This window comes from Temnothorax americanus, unplaced genomic scaffold, assembly GCF_048541705.1.
Source record: "Temnothorax americanus isolate GAGA-0224 unplaced genomic scaffold, ASM4854170v1 Scaffold7, whole genome shotgun sequence".
NCBI lineage: Eukaryota > Metazoa > Arthropoda > Insecta > Hymenoptera > Formicidae > Temnothorax > Temnothorax americanus.
Genome location: NW_027509792.1, coordinates 196,156 through 214,997, shown reverse-complemented (window position 1 = coordinate 214,997; position 18,842 = coordinate 196,156). Strand labels below are relative to the sequence as shown.

The following is an 18,842-nucleotide window of genomic DNA, read 5'->3' as shown; positions in this document are numbered from 1 at the left end:
TACAACTCACTTCAGTTTGATTTAATAAATTACAATTTCCCGGAGAGCGCGGAATTTGAATCGGATTTAGACCGCGCTATCTCTTGTAATAATTCGAACAATTTTTCTTTGTTGAAAGACGCTTATCCCAGCTCTCATTCTTAACTTCATATCTATTATAATTATCCTGGAAATAAAAATATGAAATCACAAAATACAAACCTATTTAAAATGCCGATCAAAATAAAATAATATAATATATGCATACAATTATATTTTACTTTAAACGATACTTAAAACGTCCGACATATATATGAAATTTTACACAAATGTGCAACGTTTTGTCATTTTATATAAATATTACATACGTGACATGTTTTTATAATTATAAAATTAATACTATTATATTGACCTTACATAATTCGTATAATTAATTTGCTATCTTTGTACAACGTAATTAGTTTACTGTAATCATTTATGATTCATCTTATAAGAGGCTCGGCTAAAATCATGCACGGACAACCGGAACGACGAATTCACGGTATTAATATTGTAATAAGTTTCATTCGGATGCAAAACGCGAGACCGCCATGACGATGCGTGACTCATTTTTCACCAAGTAATATACGTTGGGTTCGAAAAAATACAAGTTGACTCATTCCTATCGTCGTTGAGGTCAGCTGCTGTGTCTCGAGTCCCGATACTCCCGTCCCCGATCGTGATATCGAAACGCATCATCGCGACTTTTCGTTTCGCTTTTCACGCGAAACGGTTTGGCTCGATCGTTTACATTCGCAGCGTTCCGCTTCGTTTACGATTCTCGTTACAACGAAGAAATACTCGTTATCGCGTTTATCTCCATTAAATTATATGAGAAAATAAATCGTATTAGATAAAAAGAAATACATTTTCAATATTTTCATTATCTAAATTATGCAAGATTGTTAAATGACTCGCATAAAAGAGTGCGTGCTTGCATAATATCGCTCGCGCGAGCGCCCTTTCTCCGTTTTTCACTTTCAGAACGTGTAGTCACGTTGAGCCAAAAATTCACGTCTCCCTCGACTTTTATTGACGTTCTATCTCTCCCACCGCGTTGAATATGCTTCTACGGTCATCGACATCTACCCCCTTCTAAATAATGTTACCTCGCGGGGGATGGAGAGAGAGAGAGGGAGAAAGAGAGAGATAAACCGTCCAGGACTCCCCAGAGGGGTTTTATCTCCCGAGATAATTTTTCAAGTTTTTCCGAGAACGTTTACGTGTTAGAATAATAATACAAAAAATATAAACGAGTATTCTATGGCGCAAAGACAAAGCTTACGTAAAGATTAAAAATATATATAAAACTTAATTTTACTAGATCCTCGTTACGTGACAAACTTAACTTTTTTTCGTTACTATATATAATTTTGTAATTTAATAATTTTTTTACTGATATATATAATTAACAAAATTTTAAGAAATTGAACAAAGTTCATCATTTTGCGGCTATTAAAAGTATAACGGCGAGAGACGAGAACAGTGATAAGACATAACAGAGACCAATATCGGATATTAAGAGCAAATATGAAACAGTCGCGTCAAGAATCTAATCGGATTATCGCGGATAATATCAAACTTAAAAGCACATGAAATACTACGAGAATTAGATAACGGCTTCTTTGACGTCAAGTGATTTATTCATAGATACATCTACGATAATATATGCAACGAGAAGTAAATCGCTTTCTTATCGAAAGGAGCGGGGCTTCGCCTCAAATAAAGTCCCATTGCGAAGTGATGATATATCTTTATCGCTATACATATTAAGTTAGCCTTCAGAAATTACGGAAATGTTTCGCTCTGTACGATTATTCGATGGCGAGTAAATCATATACGCGCCCTGGTCAAAAGGTTTCAAGATAAATTACGGTAAAACTGTAGAGACGCTCGAGAATATAATAAATTCACAACGGAATACCAGAATCACTCGTAACATTTACCTGCTGCGGAGAAGATCGCAGCTTTAATTATATAATAATCTATATTAGAGAAAAAAAGACTACGCTAAGTATGAAAAATCCTATCCCAGTAATAAAAATTCTAATCCGTGAAAATGTCACTTCTCTCAAAAACTGCTTCGAGTATTAATTCTGCAAAAATATTATGCCCACTATTTAGAAAAGAATTTCGTTGTGTGTATGCATGTGTGTGCGCGCATATCAAGGTAAAAGTACATTTACAAAACTATTAGCTGCGTAAAAATGTAACATTCGTCATTCAATGGACTAAATAATCACGAGTAATTTACGCTAATTTAACACAATTTGCACGACTATCTCATATTACGCTGAGAATGATGCTGCCGAGATGTTTGCGCACAACGGGAAAGTCGATGCGCGTAACAGGGTTTTGGATAGAAAGGCATGTAGGCACTTGTGCCTCGGGTATCTAACGAGTGATCGATAATCTGAAATGATACAAATATCTCACGGTAACGCAGTGGTACAGTAGTCTAGCTAGAATACGTAAGACGATATACCGTTCCGATTTTCCGTTCCGATTTCCCTTTACGGTAACGCATTGACGATGCACGCTCAACGAAGATAAATATACATATCTGTATAACTGTCGGACACAAAATATTTTAATTTTAAATATCTTGCGTCCCGTTTTTCTAGTACCGAAACTAACGTGATATTATACATTGTTATATTAAGAAAGAAAAAATAATGAGACAAAAAAATATCGAAATGTCAACGACTCTTGAAAATGCTGTCGTTAGAAATCTGCTAGATTATATTACCTGCGTCACGTCCAACATTAATCGAAATTACCGATTATTCGATCTTACTGATCTATACAAAAATATGTGTATACACGATTCGTCGATTCTTTGTTTCACAGCCTGTTTTAAATAAAACGTAGCATACTCATTGCCGACAATGTACAAGTGGCTAGAATTTGTCAGTGTAGAGTCAGTTTTATAATAACGTCGTGTTACGATAAAATTCTATCAATCGAATTCTTCAACGTTTCTCTTAGGCTATAATTAATATTAGAACGATAATCCTCCGTGTTCGTTAGCAACGAAGCTCGTTCGTCAAACGTCAAGGTTTATATCCGACAAGTATACAACTATTTAAAACACACTGTGCTGTCGTTGATTTAATCTTTTCGGGTTTTTGCTACAAAACTCAAGATTCTTCAATTTTTTATCGGTAATTATATATAATTCTTTCAGACTCATTCACGATTTATTCGCGATTTAGCCTAAGATAAAAGTTCTTCCTCTATAATATAAAACACTCTGCGTTCCGCATACATTTCGCATTGGATGGAACTCTTTTACGTTAAGTTAAGAAACGCAAACTTTTGAAATAATAGTTAAAGATATTGGTATAAAACGAATTTCGAAAATTCGTATCAGAATCAACGCTCGTTCAAATATGCAATCTCAATTTGTGACGAGACGTTCTACGTATAGAATAATGGCATTCTTGGTGGAAAGTCAACGCGGCTTATCGCAAAAATCAACGTTCTTCATAAAATGCTTCTCCAATAAATCTTGCGATCTAATAACGTATCTGCTTAATATTATTTGATTGTATACTCTCTGAAATACAAACTAATAATCTTATCCACGTTATGTGATAATAATCCACAAAATTGTTGTACTTAATAATTCGGTAACTTAATTTTGACAATTATTTGAAAGGAGAAACATGATAAAATGCAGCTCTGTGGTTAAGAATTTGGAAAATTGCATAGATGACGAACAGATATAAGATGCGAGGAAGAATCGTAAAAATTATAAACAAGAGTAAACGCAAAACACAGTAGAGTTGTATAGCCTCTGGTGCAAAAACAGAGAATATTTACAGATTACTATTTCGGGAAGGCAGAGTAGATATGCTAATTTATCTGCTTGTCTGAATCGTTTCCTTTTATTTTATACAAACTATAGCTTATGTCTATTCTATCTTCTGATATATTCTAATATCCTATATGTATAATCTATATTTATGTATAATCATAATACACACATCTCTCAGTCTATTCTGTACATACGATCGGATCGGCGCAAAGGAAATCCTCGCTTGTCGTTTTGTGCACCCAACAGACGTTTTGAAAGCCGATACAAAAGATTGACGGACACTTCGCCGTCGTACGATTGGTTGTGGATAAATCATTGTTGAACCGACAACATCTTCGAGAATATCGTTCATCGGGTTAATCGGCTTGTAATATATCCTCAGGGTATACCAATATTAATAGTTAAGATAACGCGCATTATAGACCGTGTTGTTCAGATTGCTGCAAATGATGCGGCATCTCGTGGTCACAGATCGTTAATTATCTCGCGTAGAAACTATCTCGTATCCATCCACAGTGAAAGGCGCGATATACGTAAGATAAAAAAAAAAAAAAAAAAACCGGCAATAACATTCATCTCTACGGAAAAATCGATTACAAAACTATAAAGGCGTACGTCACGGTTCATCCGTGATTCGTCCGCTGTTGGTGTGAAATAAAATCGATAATTTTTCGTAAAAAAAAAACAACCAATCCAACGAAACAACACAGACAAATATTTTCACAGTCGTGCGTATCAAGGTAAAACTAGCATCTTCCATGTATCTTCGTACAATCGAATTCCAAGACCCACGCGCGTAAGTGCGTTGTTTGTGTATATGTACATACATGGAAGCATAGAAATAATTTTTCGATATCGTGCATTGTGCAGCACTGTCCCTAATTGTGAATAAAAATTTCATAGATCGATGTATAAATGCGGATCGATGATTGACTAGCGATGCTACTAGCATCTAAATATCTATAATCTTTGCAAAATACAAATGAAAACCACAATTTATAAGAAATGTTTACTATGTATGATCGCTATGCCGTAATTCAACTATGCTATAATACTTTGCATCTTAAGTTCGCTCGCTCGCTGATAAACGATATTCGAATAATGTACGACCTGCAATAGTTCGGTGAGAAACGATGGTTAACGTTAACTTTGCATCGCGAGTTTATATAGATCGAGAGTCGCTATTATCGCAAACGTCCCGGAGCCTCGTGCGGAGCTAACAGACGACGCGAAGTGGGCTAGTGAATCCTAGGACGAGGAATGTCGTTTTCCTAGACACCCGCTTCTGTGTCGGTGGTGCTGCCATGGTACTCCTGGGGCTGAGAAAGGGAAAGAAGTGCATCCAGGCCTAATGATTCAGCCGGATCTGGCGCGGATCTCGACTATGTTTAACACAAAAAAAGACTGCCTCTAAAACTATAGTCGAGTGCATAACAAAACAATGCAACAAAGACGTAAAAATGAAACCTTGTCGAATAAAATTTCATGATGTGGAACGTTTACATATATTCGCTGACATGCATATTTATTATACCTATGAAATAAAATATAAAATGCGGGCGATAATATACACAATCCGATAATGTACATAACCTTGTCGGTTTTACAAAATTAAAAAAGAGAAAAAAACGATACACATTATGTTTTTCCGAACACTTTTTTCCTTACCGATGCACTTTTATCGGCTTCTTTACAGTTGCTACAAATATAATCATCTTCCTCCGCAATTTCTGTACGATCCAATCCGACACAATGCATATGGAACCAACCTTCGCAGCCACCGTCACACTGAACCCAATCAACTTCTTTACCTAAATAACAAATAAAATAAATACGTGTTGAAATATAGACGAAATAAAAATATAATTTAAAAAAAAAACAAATGAGGGTATAATCAAAATACTCTCAAATCAAATCATATACATGAAAATAATTTGTATAACATATTTGATACACACTGTACGATCAAAAAATGTATGTACACAATCATTGGCAATATGATGTTTATTACTGACAGTATCCACATTGTATATATTGCGACATATATCTTTATTATATATATATAAGAGAGAGAGAACATTTATAACGCTTAGAAGATATCATTAAAACCACGTTGCAAATATATTGTAGGCAATGTCCTTACCACTAGGCCGTAAGCAGTTAACCGCCGCGCAATCGTCCTCTTCGTCCGAACTTTCTTGCTTGGTCTTCTTCGTGCGATTACCGCCTCGCTTCCTAGGACTTTCATCGCCCTCGCTCTTGCGTTTCATCTGCAATTCATATTTAACTGAAATTAAGCTGTTCAACGTTCGCAAAAACTATGAATTACCGATTGTCATAGATCATTAAAAATGGTCTCAAATTTAAACTTCCTACAAATCATCGACTTATTCGATGATGTTCACAAAACAGAATTAAGTACTTTTATCATGAATTTAAAGCTATTACGTGTAAATTAGGTGGAATCCAAATTTACTATGAAAATTTGCTGACTTTATTAATTTATTATTATATTATTTCTAACAAAATTAATATTTTTATTAAATACGAAAGATTTAATTCGAGACCACAATCAATACCGAAGAATCAATTACCTTTCGAGGCCCGCGCTTTACAGGGATCGGTGAATTGCTCTGTCTTTTTTCCTTAGTGATAGGACCGCCGCTTTTGCTGCGTTTAACCACATTTTTCTCGTCAGCTTTTTGTCGCCCGATTTTCTTAAGTAACTCGAACTCCTCTGATTTCCTCTTCCTACCCCGTTTCTTCACATCTTTCATCTCCTGATTGATATTCGCTTGGACTTCCTCGAGCGACTTGTATTTCCGCACGGTGTTGTGAGTATTCATGTAACTCAATATGCGCCAAATGTGCTGTGTTTCGTCCAATGCGACTTCTAACAAGTCACCTTCCATCATAAGTTCCTCCAAACGCGATCTCATACTTGAAGATAATGTACCGAACTCACTGTCACTCGATTGAGTTTTCCGCCGAACTTTCGAGACTGAAATAATAATATATAAAATGCAATTATTTTCCGATTAAATATTTCAAATACATTGCACATATGTATCGCTATTCGAGAAACTTACTATATGAATATGCGTGTTCATTACTATTGAAAGTACTACATGTTGGTTCGTCATCCAAGGTAACAATATCGTCATCGTCATCCTGAAATATTGAAAATATTTATATATTTCGTTTTATTACTTATATAAGCAACATTATTTATAATTAATATATATATATAAAAATCGCAATCAGTACTCACAGCAGTACTAAGCGTGCTATCATCCGAATGCACTCCGCTAAGAGGCGCGATAGCCTGCACTCTTTGATGCAATTCAGGATTATTCGCTGCCTTTTTTAACTCGCTGCTGATAATTTTTTCCGTTTTCTCTCTCGCTGCAGCTTCTACTAACTTTTGCGACATTACAGAAAGTTTCGCCAGTATCGATGAGACCTCGTCGGTAGACAAAGCTTTCCTCGCTCGATCCTAATTAATATACATTTAGTTAAAGACACCGTTTACTTATTTAGACGATGTTAAAACATATTTGATAAAAATAACTACCTGCCAATTCATCGCGCGTTCCGTTAAGCACTGCAACGCTTCTCCCTCTGGCAATCGGATCGGAATTTTCTGAAGGCTCACTAAGAGAGCCAGTATAGTTTCCAGACGAGGTCGTCGAGAACGTAGACAGCACGGACACAAAAACTTCATGTCCCTCGGCCCTGGTGGTTTACCTTTGTATGATGTCTTAGACAGAGGCACACAGTTTGCTGTAATAAATAAAAGTTCACACATATATATATACATACATACATAACGAGACAATATATAATAACTATCTTTGGTTATTTAAATTGTTGTACTTACTGTGAAACCAATCCTTGCAAAGCTCGCACTGGAGCATAATGCCGAATCTTGGTCGCCGGCAAACGCAATACTTGGAATCTTCTACTTCAACTTTCATCTTCATCAAATTTCTCTCTCTCAAGCTTCTCATCGCCTCCATTTCGCGCTGTTCTGCCAGCTTGAAGGCAGCTACCACGTTCGCCGAGTTGCTGGAATCGTCCAATTTTGTATCACAGACATAAACGGCGCCTATGGATTCGTCGCCTTTATTTTTCTTAGTTTTCATTGCCTGTACACCGACGCCGATTCGCGGCGACAAAGCTTCCATCAGCGTATAGTGCGAGTTCTTCCTCAGAAATGTTCTCGCGGTCCTTTCTTTCCATCCTTTCGCCTGTGAAAGCGTAGATTCCAGCGTCGGAAGGTCATTTAGATGCAAAGGGATGTTTCTTCCTTTCCTCAACAAATCGTCCAAGGTATCGTAATACGGAAAGTTCTCCCTCGCTCGTATATCGTCGATCAGTTTCGTCCAATTCTTCGCTTTGTTCAGAGTATCTCGAAGAGTATCCAAACTCGGCAAATATGCCTCAACCTTATCAGCCTCGCGAATAAACTCTTCCACAGCCGCGATAGTTCGTCTATTTTTGGTGTTGAGAAACACTTTGGCCTTCTCTTCCCACTTATCGATCGCCTTCGTTAACGCGTGCAATTCTGACAATCTATCTTCGATCTTGACATGAGGCGGTATCGTCATGCCTTTCTCGATCAATTTGGCCAGTTCTTCGCGACTGACAGATTTCGGATCATCTTGGAGGGAATTTACTTCTTCTAGCCACTGTATCTGTGCCAATTTCTGTAAAATAAAATATCGTATAGAAACAAAATATCTACTTTAAAAAATAAACATACGTCTGTGTGGTTACATACTTGTTTCAGTCGTACTAGTTGAGGTAATTCGATGCAAATAGAATCACCAAATTCGATGCATTTCTTCAATTTCTCAACATCGCATTTCTCGTCTTTCTCCATTTCTGCCGCATCCTTTTGAAATTGTAATACTTGATCGAGTATAAATTTTACACCATCCGATTCCTTAAGCTCACAGCACAGGTTGGTTAATTCCTTATAGAAAAGGGTTAATTCTTCCACAGTGAGCTTATACTTAGCGGTATCGACCGTTTGTCTAGTCCTATACAAATGAGAATTGTGCAAAAGCAAATAAAATCACATGAATCACGATACAGAATGCCGTAATAAAATCTTACGCTTGTACCAACCTCGTGCGCTGTTTGTTGTTTAATAGCTGTTGCGCAACGCTCGCGCATTTCTCAGCATCTTGCACAGCGGTCGTTAAAGCCGTCAGTAATTCGCTCTCGGGAAACTTTTTGTTTTCAGCTTCGTTCAAAAGTTCTTTCAACTCGCTTAATTCAATTTTGTCATTTTTAGGAACCATCGCTTCCTTCACTTTGGTCACCCACGAGTCAAACGACTCAGCCTTCAGTTTTAATTTTTGCAACATGATCGGTAGCTCGTCCAACGTATATCGATAACGCAACGTATGCTTCTCTGGTGGACAGGTACACAACTCAGCAAAGTGTCTCAGACAAACTAACTGCGAGCTGTGGCACGAACATGTAACTGCACTCAGGAAACAGGTAGTCTTGCATGCTTCGCACTGTCTCTCATCGTCCGGTAGAAGCTCGAAAGCCTCACGTTCCGCCTCCGTCACACCCTGAACAGACCAAGTAATCCAGATGTGTTATCCACAAATACGCTAAATATGTCTCGTGTCTCAGCGACTTTTTAACGAAACCACTTGATATGACATAAATTATTAAATCTAGAGTAGCGATATCGAATTGAAAATTGTATTTCACTGACGCATGGCGGGATTCGACGCGTTCACGCTGGTTCACGCGATCAACGTGACGCACCGCCCTGAGAATTTGGCGCGTAAATACGCACTTCCAGTTCCAGGTTCCAGGCAAGTCCTGCGAAACAGCCGCGAGAACGCGTCGCGAGAAGACCAAGCTGCGCGTTTAGTTTAGCATCATGGCACAAGGCTTCGAAAACATAACCTCTTTACTCACCTATATGCAAGTTACATAACTAGAATAAAGGTGCAGCGAACAAAAGTCAGTCAAGGCTGACGGCCACGATTACGCGAATTATTTCGGCCACGAGAACGCAACGATAACAGCAGGTTCGACGGAATCGGCAATAATGAAAATACGTGGCGACACTAATTACGTTTATAACGTGGACAGATGGTTCTGCCAGCTCCAAATGGTTGACGTCGTTGACGACGATACCAGGATACCGCGAGTGCATATATATACGAATTTTGCCGCGCCGCGCGGCCCGCGTGCGCGTATGTGTGCTGTGTGCTCGTATTCGTGTGTGTGCGCGTGTGCGCGCGCATGTGCGTCAACCGCCAGCGCGCTCAGCGCTGTTGGCACGTAACGTATGTACTACTTGGCCTAAATATATTGACCTTCCACACCGTATCCCCGTATCCCCGTATCCTCGGCCCCGGTATTCACAGTCGGATCTTACAATCTTGGGGCCTGAGCAGAATGACTGGCTTGGAAATTTAAGATAATGTTTTATGCTTTAAATCTTTATTTTTCACAACGCACAATACTGTCTTGTGTCTCAAGTCTCACAAATATTGACACTTCGTACACACGTTTAAGACGTTAGTTAGTTTTAAAACACAAGACAGTATCGTGCGTTACTAAAAACAAAGATTTAAAGCACAAAACCGTGTCTTAAAATGACAAATCAGCATTCTGCTTAGGCCCTTTAAGGCTTCTGGATACTCGCCGTACTCCTCGTTTGATGACGTCAGAAGCGAGAAACGTTGAAAATTCTTGCGTGCCATTTCCAAATAAAAAGATATTTGCATAAAATAATACTTCGGCACACTTTAAAAATACTCCGAGGTCTATCTCTTTCCCTTGACACTTGACTGTCAATAAACAGCCGTAAAATGAATGTAATACGAAGCCTAGTCATACAGGCTTATGCGCAAGCACATGACTAGGCTTCGTATTACATTCATTTTACGGCTGTTTATTGACCGTCAAGTGTCAAGGGAAAGGGATAGACCTCGGAGTAGTTTCAAAGTGTGCCGAAGTATTATTTTATTATGCAAATATCTTTTTATTTGAAAATGGCACGCGAGAAGCATTTCTTGCATTTTGATATTATCAAACAAGGACAGACAAGCGGCAAATACCCAGGAGGCTTGAGATGTTATATACCAATCACAACAGAGCCGCATTAGCATCTTAAGACGATTTTGAAATAAGAAAATACTACGAATACCCCGAAACGCGATACGAATATGGAACAGCTTTCCTAAATCTTGATATATAAAATAATCGCCATTTCGGGTATCAACGAATAAATAATGTATAGCAGCAGTTGAAGAGTAAAACAAAACTAGGTTCGTGTTGTAAAACAATTGATATAAAAAACATTAAATATTTAGAGATGACAAGTGGTAATTAATTAGTAATTAAAATCTTAAATTCTCATTAAAAGATTGCGTCACAAGATGCTACAAGTTGTTCGCGTTAAGAAATCTAATATATTAAATATTGATATGTAGACTTACCCATTCCAGTAAGTTTTTCCGCAATTTTTTCTCATCCTCCACCATTTGCAACATGTCGTGATACGTCGCGGTTGCGACTCCGATATCTAACGTATCCGGATCCAATGACATTTTACAAACTAGCTCATCGTGAGAAAATACACAGAATCTTCTTAAATTTGAATAATGCGTGATGCATTCCCGTCCGATCTTAAGCTGATAAGAAAAACAATTATTTTAGTATTACTGAGTATGTGTAAGGTATATAATTTAAATTGTCGAATGTCCTAATACCGCAATCGCGTCTATTTTATTCGTATCTAAACGAATTCGAGTGTACCAGGATTTACACGTACCCAATCTGCCGGTGCAAAATTGACAGCTTCTGCAAAATTGTAACCCTGATTAAAGCCTGCGTGGTACGCTCTTGGAAATGTCACGACAAATTCACCTGCGTGCTGATCTGTTCTAAATACCGGTACTCCTGTTAAACGATTACAAAATTATATCAACCATAAAAATAAATGTAAAATGATAAATTTAAAAAAATGTTGCAGTTGCAAACTAGATAAATTTCAGATAATCTGAGTTAGAAGAAACAAATCTTACAAGTTTCCCGATCTTTTCTCTTCTACGATAAAACATCTTAATAAATTTGTTATATATTTTTAATTATACATATATAAGAATGTTTTCGTTTTTTCACGTATCGTATGCGAACACTATATGCGGCATACCTTCGCTTATCAATATATTTGGGTTCATAATGGTAACAAGTTGATGCAACAAATCGGGCTGACTGTGGAACAGTTCCGGTGCGGCGGACTTCATGGATTTCTCGAAACGTTCCGCCTGAGAACCCGGTACGCCATACCATGTCTTTGGTTCGCCCCAATGCAGATAATTAATGGAATAACTCCAATGATCCTCATTGTGCCAGCAGAATGTCGCGAAGCACATGCCGACATACATCCAAGGAACTTTCATGCCACTAATATCAGCATTAATGTGACCCAGGATGCTTCCACGTAAAACTGGCAAATTATTCAAATTCCACGAAGATTCGGCATATTCTTGATCGCAAGTGAATAAATTAACGCTGGTCTTGGTTGGAAATCCGGATCCATGATCCATCGTGTGCAAGTCGGCGCCGTATTCTACAGTCACGTCTTCGTCGATGGACGAGACTATTCGCCAGAACTCTTTTTCCACTAGCGATGTTGGAACCATCTACGGACAAAAAATTATTAAGTATATAACGAAGATAAAAATATACATATATATACACACACACACGCACACGAGCGTACATCTCTCGTAATGGCCAGCGATGACTTACATGCACGGGCATATTAAAGTAGTCGCTCTTGAACTGATCAGCCATTTCTCCGAATTGCTGCAGCGTGTACTCTCTCTGCGCTTGTTCGAAACCGAACGCCTCCATTGGCTTCGAGACCTCCTCGGCGACGCACTTGGGACATCGCCAGTCACCCTTCGGTATTTCCGTCAATGGTGGCATAAGGCAAAATGTGTGATAGCTGTCGTCACATCCATCGCACAACAGCATGTTTTCTTCATTGTCACCTCTCCCGCAATTGTGACAAATATATTTGGCCAACTAAATGAGAGAGAGAGAGAACGGAGGAAAAGATGAAAAAATTAAATTATCACAGTATACATAGTTATCGAATCATATACTATTTCTTATCGTTAAGCGTTATACATTATATAACATAAATAGATCGTCAAATTAAACTTACAGGATCAAAATCGTAAACAAGTTTCAAGCCACGCGTTTTGTTAGATTTCTTTCCCTCTTTGGTATTAAAGCCAGCCATTTTCGGGCCTGGTCCGTAAAATTGTAATTTTTTAAGTTCTTTGCTTTTATCCGTATCGCAACCGAGCCTGTTTTTAATCTTATCCTTGCACTCCGTGTCCGAGTCGCATTCCTCCTTGCAGTCTTCCCGTTTAATCGATGCATCTTGCTTCTCTTCTTGCCCGGAAAATCGCTTAGATCGCCGCGAGAATTTTTCATTCGGCGGTTTAATTTGTTGTCGAGATATTATGCCATGCGGCTTATAATCGCGATCCCTCTTCTCATTCGCGTCCGAATCTGGCTCCATTTTCTACATAAACCAAACGAAAAATTAGTTTGCGCGCGACTACGAAACATAATCGCATAATTATTACTGTGGTTTAAATAAATTATAATTAAATTAAAAACAATTAATTTCACGAGAATGTTAAATCGATATGAAGTTGACAACGAATAATTTCCCGCGAGCCAAAATTTGACTTACGATATCCGACAATGTCTTTCCTTGCTTGAAAACGTCAAAGGGATATAAAATTCTCTCGTAGTGATTTTTCAATATGCTGCCTACGCTTCGTCCGGATGGATAGCCCAGTTTATTGGCAATTTTTGCCCATCTTCTTTCCTTGGTCACAGTTTCTATGCCACCTGCAAATAACGCGTAGAAATTAAAGCTGTAAACGTATAAAATGTGCGATAAATAAAACATAGAAATAAAATTTACCTTCGTCCGTGACTATTCTGTGTAGGGAATACAAGTCTAACGCCTTGCGTTCTACAAGCGGAATTTTCAAGGAGGAACCCTGAAGCTCCCAAAACTTTGCGATTTGATCTAAGAAATTAAGCTTTATCCTGGTCTTGGCTTCTAATTCGTTTAACCTTTGTATTCTCGGAACAAATTTGAATTTGTCCACGTCCACGGCGAACGGTGGCTGCCAGTTCTGCAACACAAACCATAAATTTAACGAACATCTACGAAAAGAAGTTTGATTCGATAGTTTTATTCGGACACAACGTTGGAACAAAGGACGAAAATTCTCTCGCCTCGGTTCCCCTCTCTCCCTCCTCACTCACTCTCGTACGCGTAAAGTTTAAGTTTAGAAAAATATTGTGACGTTAAAGTCGATCAATAGTTATACGCGCTCGACATCGACAACGGATCATTACTCGTTCACGGAGCTGGGAATCCGGTACTATTTCGGGTCGTAACTGGAGGCGCGGTATACGTGGCCCTTACCTCACCGTAACGTTCGACAGCAAGGATAAGAAGATAATTGAGTTTTCAACAAACCTGCTTCGACAGACATCGTACGCGCATCAGGTTAAATTTGGAGCAAAGACGTCAACGCGTAGATTTAATCTCGCGTTTGTATATCGAGATCCGACAAACTCTATCCAAGTATTTTATCCCGAATATAATACAATATAACAAATATTTAACACTACGTAATACATATCATTATACAGAGACAAATTGTAGAAAACCTAATTATATCTACATATTTTTTATTTACAAAATGGCACGCGCATTCATTGTTATTCATATTTATAGATATTCTATTTATAGATATTCTATTCATGTAATTACGCAACGAAGCAACGAAACGAAACAATCGATAAAAAGTGTCGCGAGGACTCGGAAACATTTGGATGGTTGCACAGAGAGAAAAGTCGATTCCCAAATTTGAAGAATTTAATATCAATATCGAGGTTCGCTGCAACAAATCGTACGCGCGACCAAGTTTCGTCGATCGGTTCTACGCCAAGTCGTACGTCGATTCAAGGAGAGACGTACTTTTTCGAAAATAAAATTTCCTCGGTCCAACATACGACTTATCGTAGAAGGCCTAATTAACAGGCCTAATTAAGCAGCAAGCTGTCGTTTTACGAGCGTCCGACGCCCGCGCGTAACGACGGCTACGACACACAACTTCCATAACGGCGGCGCGCTCTCGGCCAAAATCAGCCTAGGCTCTAGAAAGCGTTAGAGGCTGCCTTCTCATCGACGAGGGCTTCGTCGCGCGTAGCGTAACGTCCGCGCAAGTTGGTTGGACCAAAATTCAGCGGACTCAGCGGAGCGCAGATTTTCGCCGACGTTCCACGCGGTAGGAAAATTTATTACGATTCTTTCACTCGTCGATCGAATTGGGCGAATCACACTCCGAAAGCGAGTCGAGTATAGACCGACGTTGAATAAAATTTAGAAAATTTTAATCAAGTAGGATTAGTCGAGTTTTTGTCTCGCGCGCTGGGACTCGAAGCGTGCAACGTCAACGTAAAGAGTCAAATGTAAAACGAGAGTAACGGATTACATCATATATATATTAGACGAACGAAGAAAAAAACAATATTGTATTTTTTACGTCCACAGTCATAACGCACGAGTACGCGGATATATACGACGTACGACGCGGCCCTCGCCTCCTGGCCCGCGCCCCGCGCCCAACTTTAGACTGGTTCAGACGGTTCAGACGTGACGCCGCGCAAATAACGCCTCTATCGATTCTTTTTGGGAGGATCCGCGATAGAGGAAACTTTACTTCACCGTATCCCTCTCGCACTCGTAGCGATCGCGTTTTGGAAATTTGTAATCGTATAGGTAAACTTGCCACGGCATGGCAGTTTACCTCGTTACTTCCAGATTCCAGCCACGCACACGCGTCATTCCCCGACGTTCTCTCGGGCGACAGAGAAGAAAGAGACGCTCGATCGGAATATTTCGAGGCGCGTTAAACGGTTCGAGAAGCCGCGCAGGTGTCGGTGTCGCAGGACGAAACCAAACTCGAACTCGAAAAAATGTGTTTTTTCGTACCAAATGCGCGCGATCAATGGATTTTACTTATTTGCTCGTTCAGCCTTTATTGCCGATAAAGGTTACTCAAAAAATAGCCAACACTGCGCACCGACGTCTTGGACGTCTCGGACGAAATTTCCCCGCGTCGCGTTACACTTGTCCACGCGCGTATTGGAAGCGATAAACAAAGCAGCTCCGAGCTCCGAGTTTTCCTTCGGCATGACGCGTTAAAATTAAACGATTAGATAAAACAACAATGCATCGCGGTCGTAAATTATGCAGAATCACTCGTAAATCGATCGTATCGGAACGAAGCGAGAAGAACCGTCGTAGAGACAACTCGTAAAGTTTCGGCAAATGGAGAGAGAGAGAGAGAGAGAATAAAATAAAGTAATAAACAATCGGCTACAGCCGGGATAATTATTAGGTATCGATTAGCCGGCGCGTAGGTAAAAATCAATAATTACTCGAGAGTTTGCGGCGCCTCGACGCTAGGCGCTAAGCGCTCACACCTGCCTAGAGACCTAGAGAGAACGACGCGGACATCATCGCGGTATACGCGCGATCGCGTTATCATTCCACCTTCGCGCGCGGCTAGGTTTTCGCCGAGAATTACTTCCTCGCGATCTTTATCGTCGATCATATTAAAGATTACCACCTATCTCGACGCTCAAAATTCGCGACGCGACGCGACGCGAGGCGAAGCACGCGGAAGCGAATGCCAAAATGTCGCGGTCGCGGACGAGGAGAACCTTGGTCCGAAGCGAAAAGCACGTTTCGGGAAGGAAGCATTTTTCTGCAAAACGTTCTCGAATATATCGCGGACGATTTCCACGTCTCCACGTCTCCACGTTTCTACGTCGCGCGAGCCAAAAAACACGATTCTCTCGCGGATCTGTCCGAATATTTGCGTCGCCCACGCCAGTCGCGGGTCGCGGGCAGTTTCCGGCGTCGTCGGTCGTCGGTCGTCGGAGTTTTTCCTCGTTTATATACGGAAACAAGATGGTGGCGCAAATAGTTTCTAACGGTGGCGTAAAACCGACGACGAGCGCGACCAACGAATCCGTCCGTTCGGGCGACTCGGGACTCGGGTGGAAAGATCGCGAAAGGTTTCGCTTCGCGTTGGCAAACAGCGTCGACCGAATCGCACGGGAGAACCCTGGCAGGCTCGTGCCTCGTGGAGCGAAAGGTGACGACAGCGCGGAAAAAAATTATGTCGCGCCGCGAACCGCAAGCGGATTCTCGCCCGCTCGACCGGCTCTCGAGGGACGAGGAGGGCCCGTCGCGTTCGAAATCGCGCGTCCCGTTGGATAAAATCGCGACCTCGCGATCGTCCTTTTCCTCAGTTTTCTCCGGACGTAGCGTCTCGCCGATATTTCATTTTACATGGCGGTCGACGACGCACCGCTGATCGCGCGCACCGAACGCGCTCGTCGTCGATCTCTATTTAATTCGATACGCCCGTATCGACGTTTCCGTTACCGTTTTTGACCAATATCACCGTTGTCGTCGACGTTATCGGCGCGGCGCGTCCGCGAAAAGTATCCCGTAAGGCGTAATCCCGTCGCGACGCGCGGCATTACGTTGCGTTACGTCGAGCGGAAAAGGAGAACAATAAGAGTTTTTCCATCTCGCTTCCATCTCGTTCGATATCGAGCGTCCACTCTTTTTCCTACGTTTCCTTCCCCTTCTCGCCGCTTCTCGCCGCTTTGGCCGACATCCCAACGCGACGCGCGACCACGCGTACGCGCGTTACGTTTCGCAGGCGGAGAAAACACGAAGACCTCGCGGAAGAGGCAGCGCGCAGCGGGAGGAAGGTGGAACGCGCGACGCGCGTCCGCGTCGATCGCGCGAGCGAGTCCCCCCGAACCTTTGCTTCTCGTTCCTCGTCCTCGTCGTCGTCGCGATCGTCGACGAGATTCTACTGATTTGAAAAAAGTGCGTTTTACGTAAAAACGAGGTCGCGCGCTCCTCGCTCGAGGATGCGACCAGCGACTCTCGTGCCCTTTCTTTCAGGCTGCGCGACGAGAGAGAGAGAGAGAGTCCAGGCGGAAGGATAGGATAGGATCGACTCGACGACGACGACGCCGAGGATGTCGAGGATGACGAGAAGGGAACGGAAGCCGCGCGTCCGCGTCTGGGTGCTACTCACGGGTGGCGGTTTAATCTTGCAGATGCCGGACCTCTCGGCGATCGGCCGTATCTTGGCGATGTAGGCGAGAGGGTCGTGGAACTCCTCGTTGGTCGGCTCGAACACCGGAGCTTCCGGCGGCACCGCGAACTCAAAGTCGGTCTCGGCGCGATCGCAGGCCATATCTCGAGCGCAACGGTGATTCCCGCAGCCGCGAATCTCGTCGTTCCTCGATCCCATCGCCGCGCCGTCCGTTCCTTCGACGCTGGCTCTGGCTGGCACGCCCGCCCGCGCGCACTTTAACGTCGAGCGAAAGCCTCGGCGCCAGGCACCGTGCACCGGGCGACGTCGCTACTCGACCCGAATCGATCGCGGAACCACGTTGCCACGAGTTCCCGGATCGATCATGTTCCCGCGCGCGGATTCACCGGACGCTGCTCCGCTGCTCCTGGCTCCCGCTGCCCGCTGCCCGACGGGCGACGATGAACGACGCGCGACGAACGCGACGAACGCGGACGTAGCGTCAACCTCGCGCGAAGATTCGTACGCGACCCACCGCTCACCGCGACTGACGACGATCACCTTCCCTACTTCTCTCCGCTCCTCCGCCTCCGCCACCGCGCTGTCCGAGCCGAGCACTCCGAGCTGCCCTCGCTCCCCGCACCCGCACGGCGGCTATGCGCCGTGCCGTGCCGTGGTGGCCAGCGGTACTCGAGTAACGGCTCGACGCGAGCGCCATCGGCGGACGGCGAATCCGTTTGACGCCGTCTGCTTTGCGTCCGATCGCCATCTTGCCCGTCAGCGGCCAC

The 18,842-nt window shown here is 41.9% G+C and overlaps 1 protein-coding gene across 2 annotated transcripts; it reads right to left on the bottom strand.

The window, feature by feature from the left end:
• Positions 1–211: 211 nt before the first annotated feature.
• Positions 212–18,651, bottom strand: Kdm5 (Lysine demethylase 5). Of its 2 annotated transcripts, none has more exons than XM_077422258.1 (18): positions 18,055–18,651; positions 13,833–14,049; positions 13,596–13,756; positions 13,056–13,421; positions 12,635–12,913; positions 12,033–12,525; positions 11,652–11,779; positions 11,317–11,511; positions 8,972–9,426; positions 8,622–8,883; positions 7,719–8,547; positions 7,413–7,621; positions 7,110–7,334; positions 6,928–7,009; positions 6,433–6,839; positions 5,982–6,108; positions 5,507–5,649; positions 212–5,220 (listed from the first exon to the last, which is right to left on the bottom strand). In XM_077422258.1, exons 1-18 carry the CDS (start codon positions 18,271–18,273, stop codon positions 5,110–5,112), a joined length of 4,908 nt encoding a protein of 1,635 aa, XP_077278384.1. In that variant the 5' UTR covers positions 18,274–18,651; the 3' UTR covers positions 212–5,109. The 2 variants fall into 2 exon arrangements, with proteins under 2 accessions (XP_077278384.1, XP_077278385.1); XM_077422259.1 differs by having other exon boundaries at positions 212–5,157.
• Positions 18,652–18,842: the final 191 nt, after the last annotated feature.

Bases quoted from the DNA above. Each gene is read 5' to 3' on its own strand.
- Kdm5 (XM_077422258.1), bottom strand. From the start codon at position 18,273: ATGGGATCGAGGAACGACGAGATTCGCGGCTGCGGGAATCACCGTTGC. The intron at 11,780-12,032 runs GTATGCCGCATA...ATCGTTTAACAG, and splicing joins AAATATATTGATAAGCGAAG to GAGTACCGGTATTTAGAACA. The intron at 11,512-11,651 runs GTACGTGTAAAT...TTTTCTTATCAG, and splicing joins ATTTTGCACCGGCAGATTGG to CTTAAGATCGGACGGGAATG.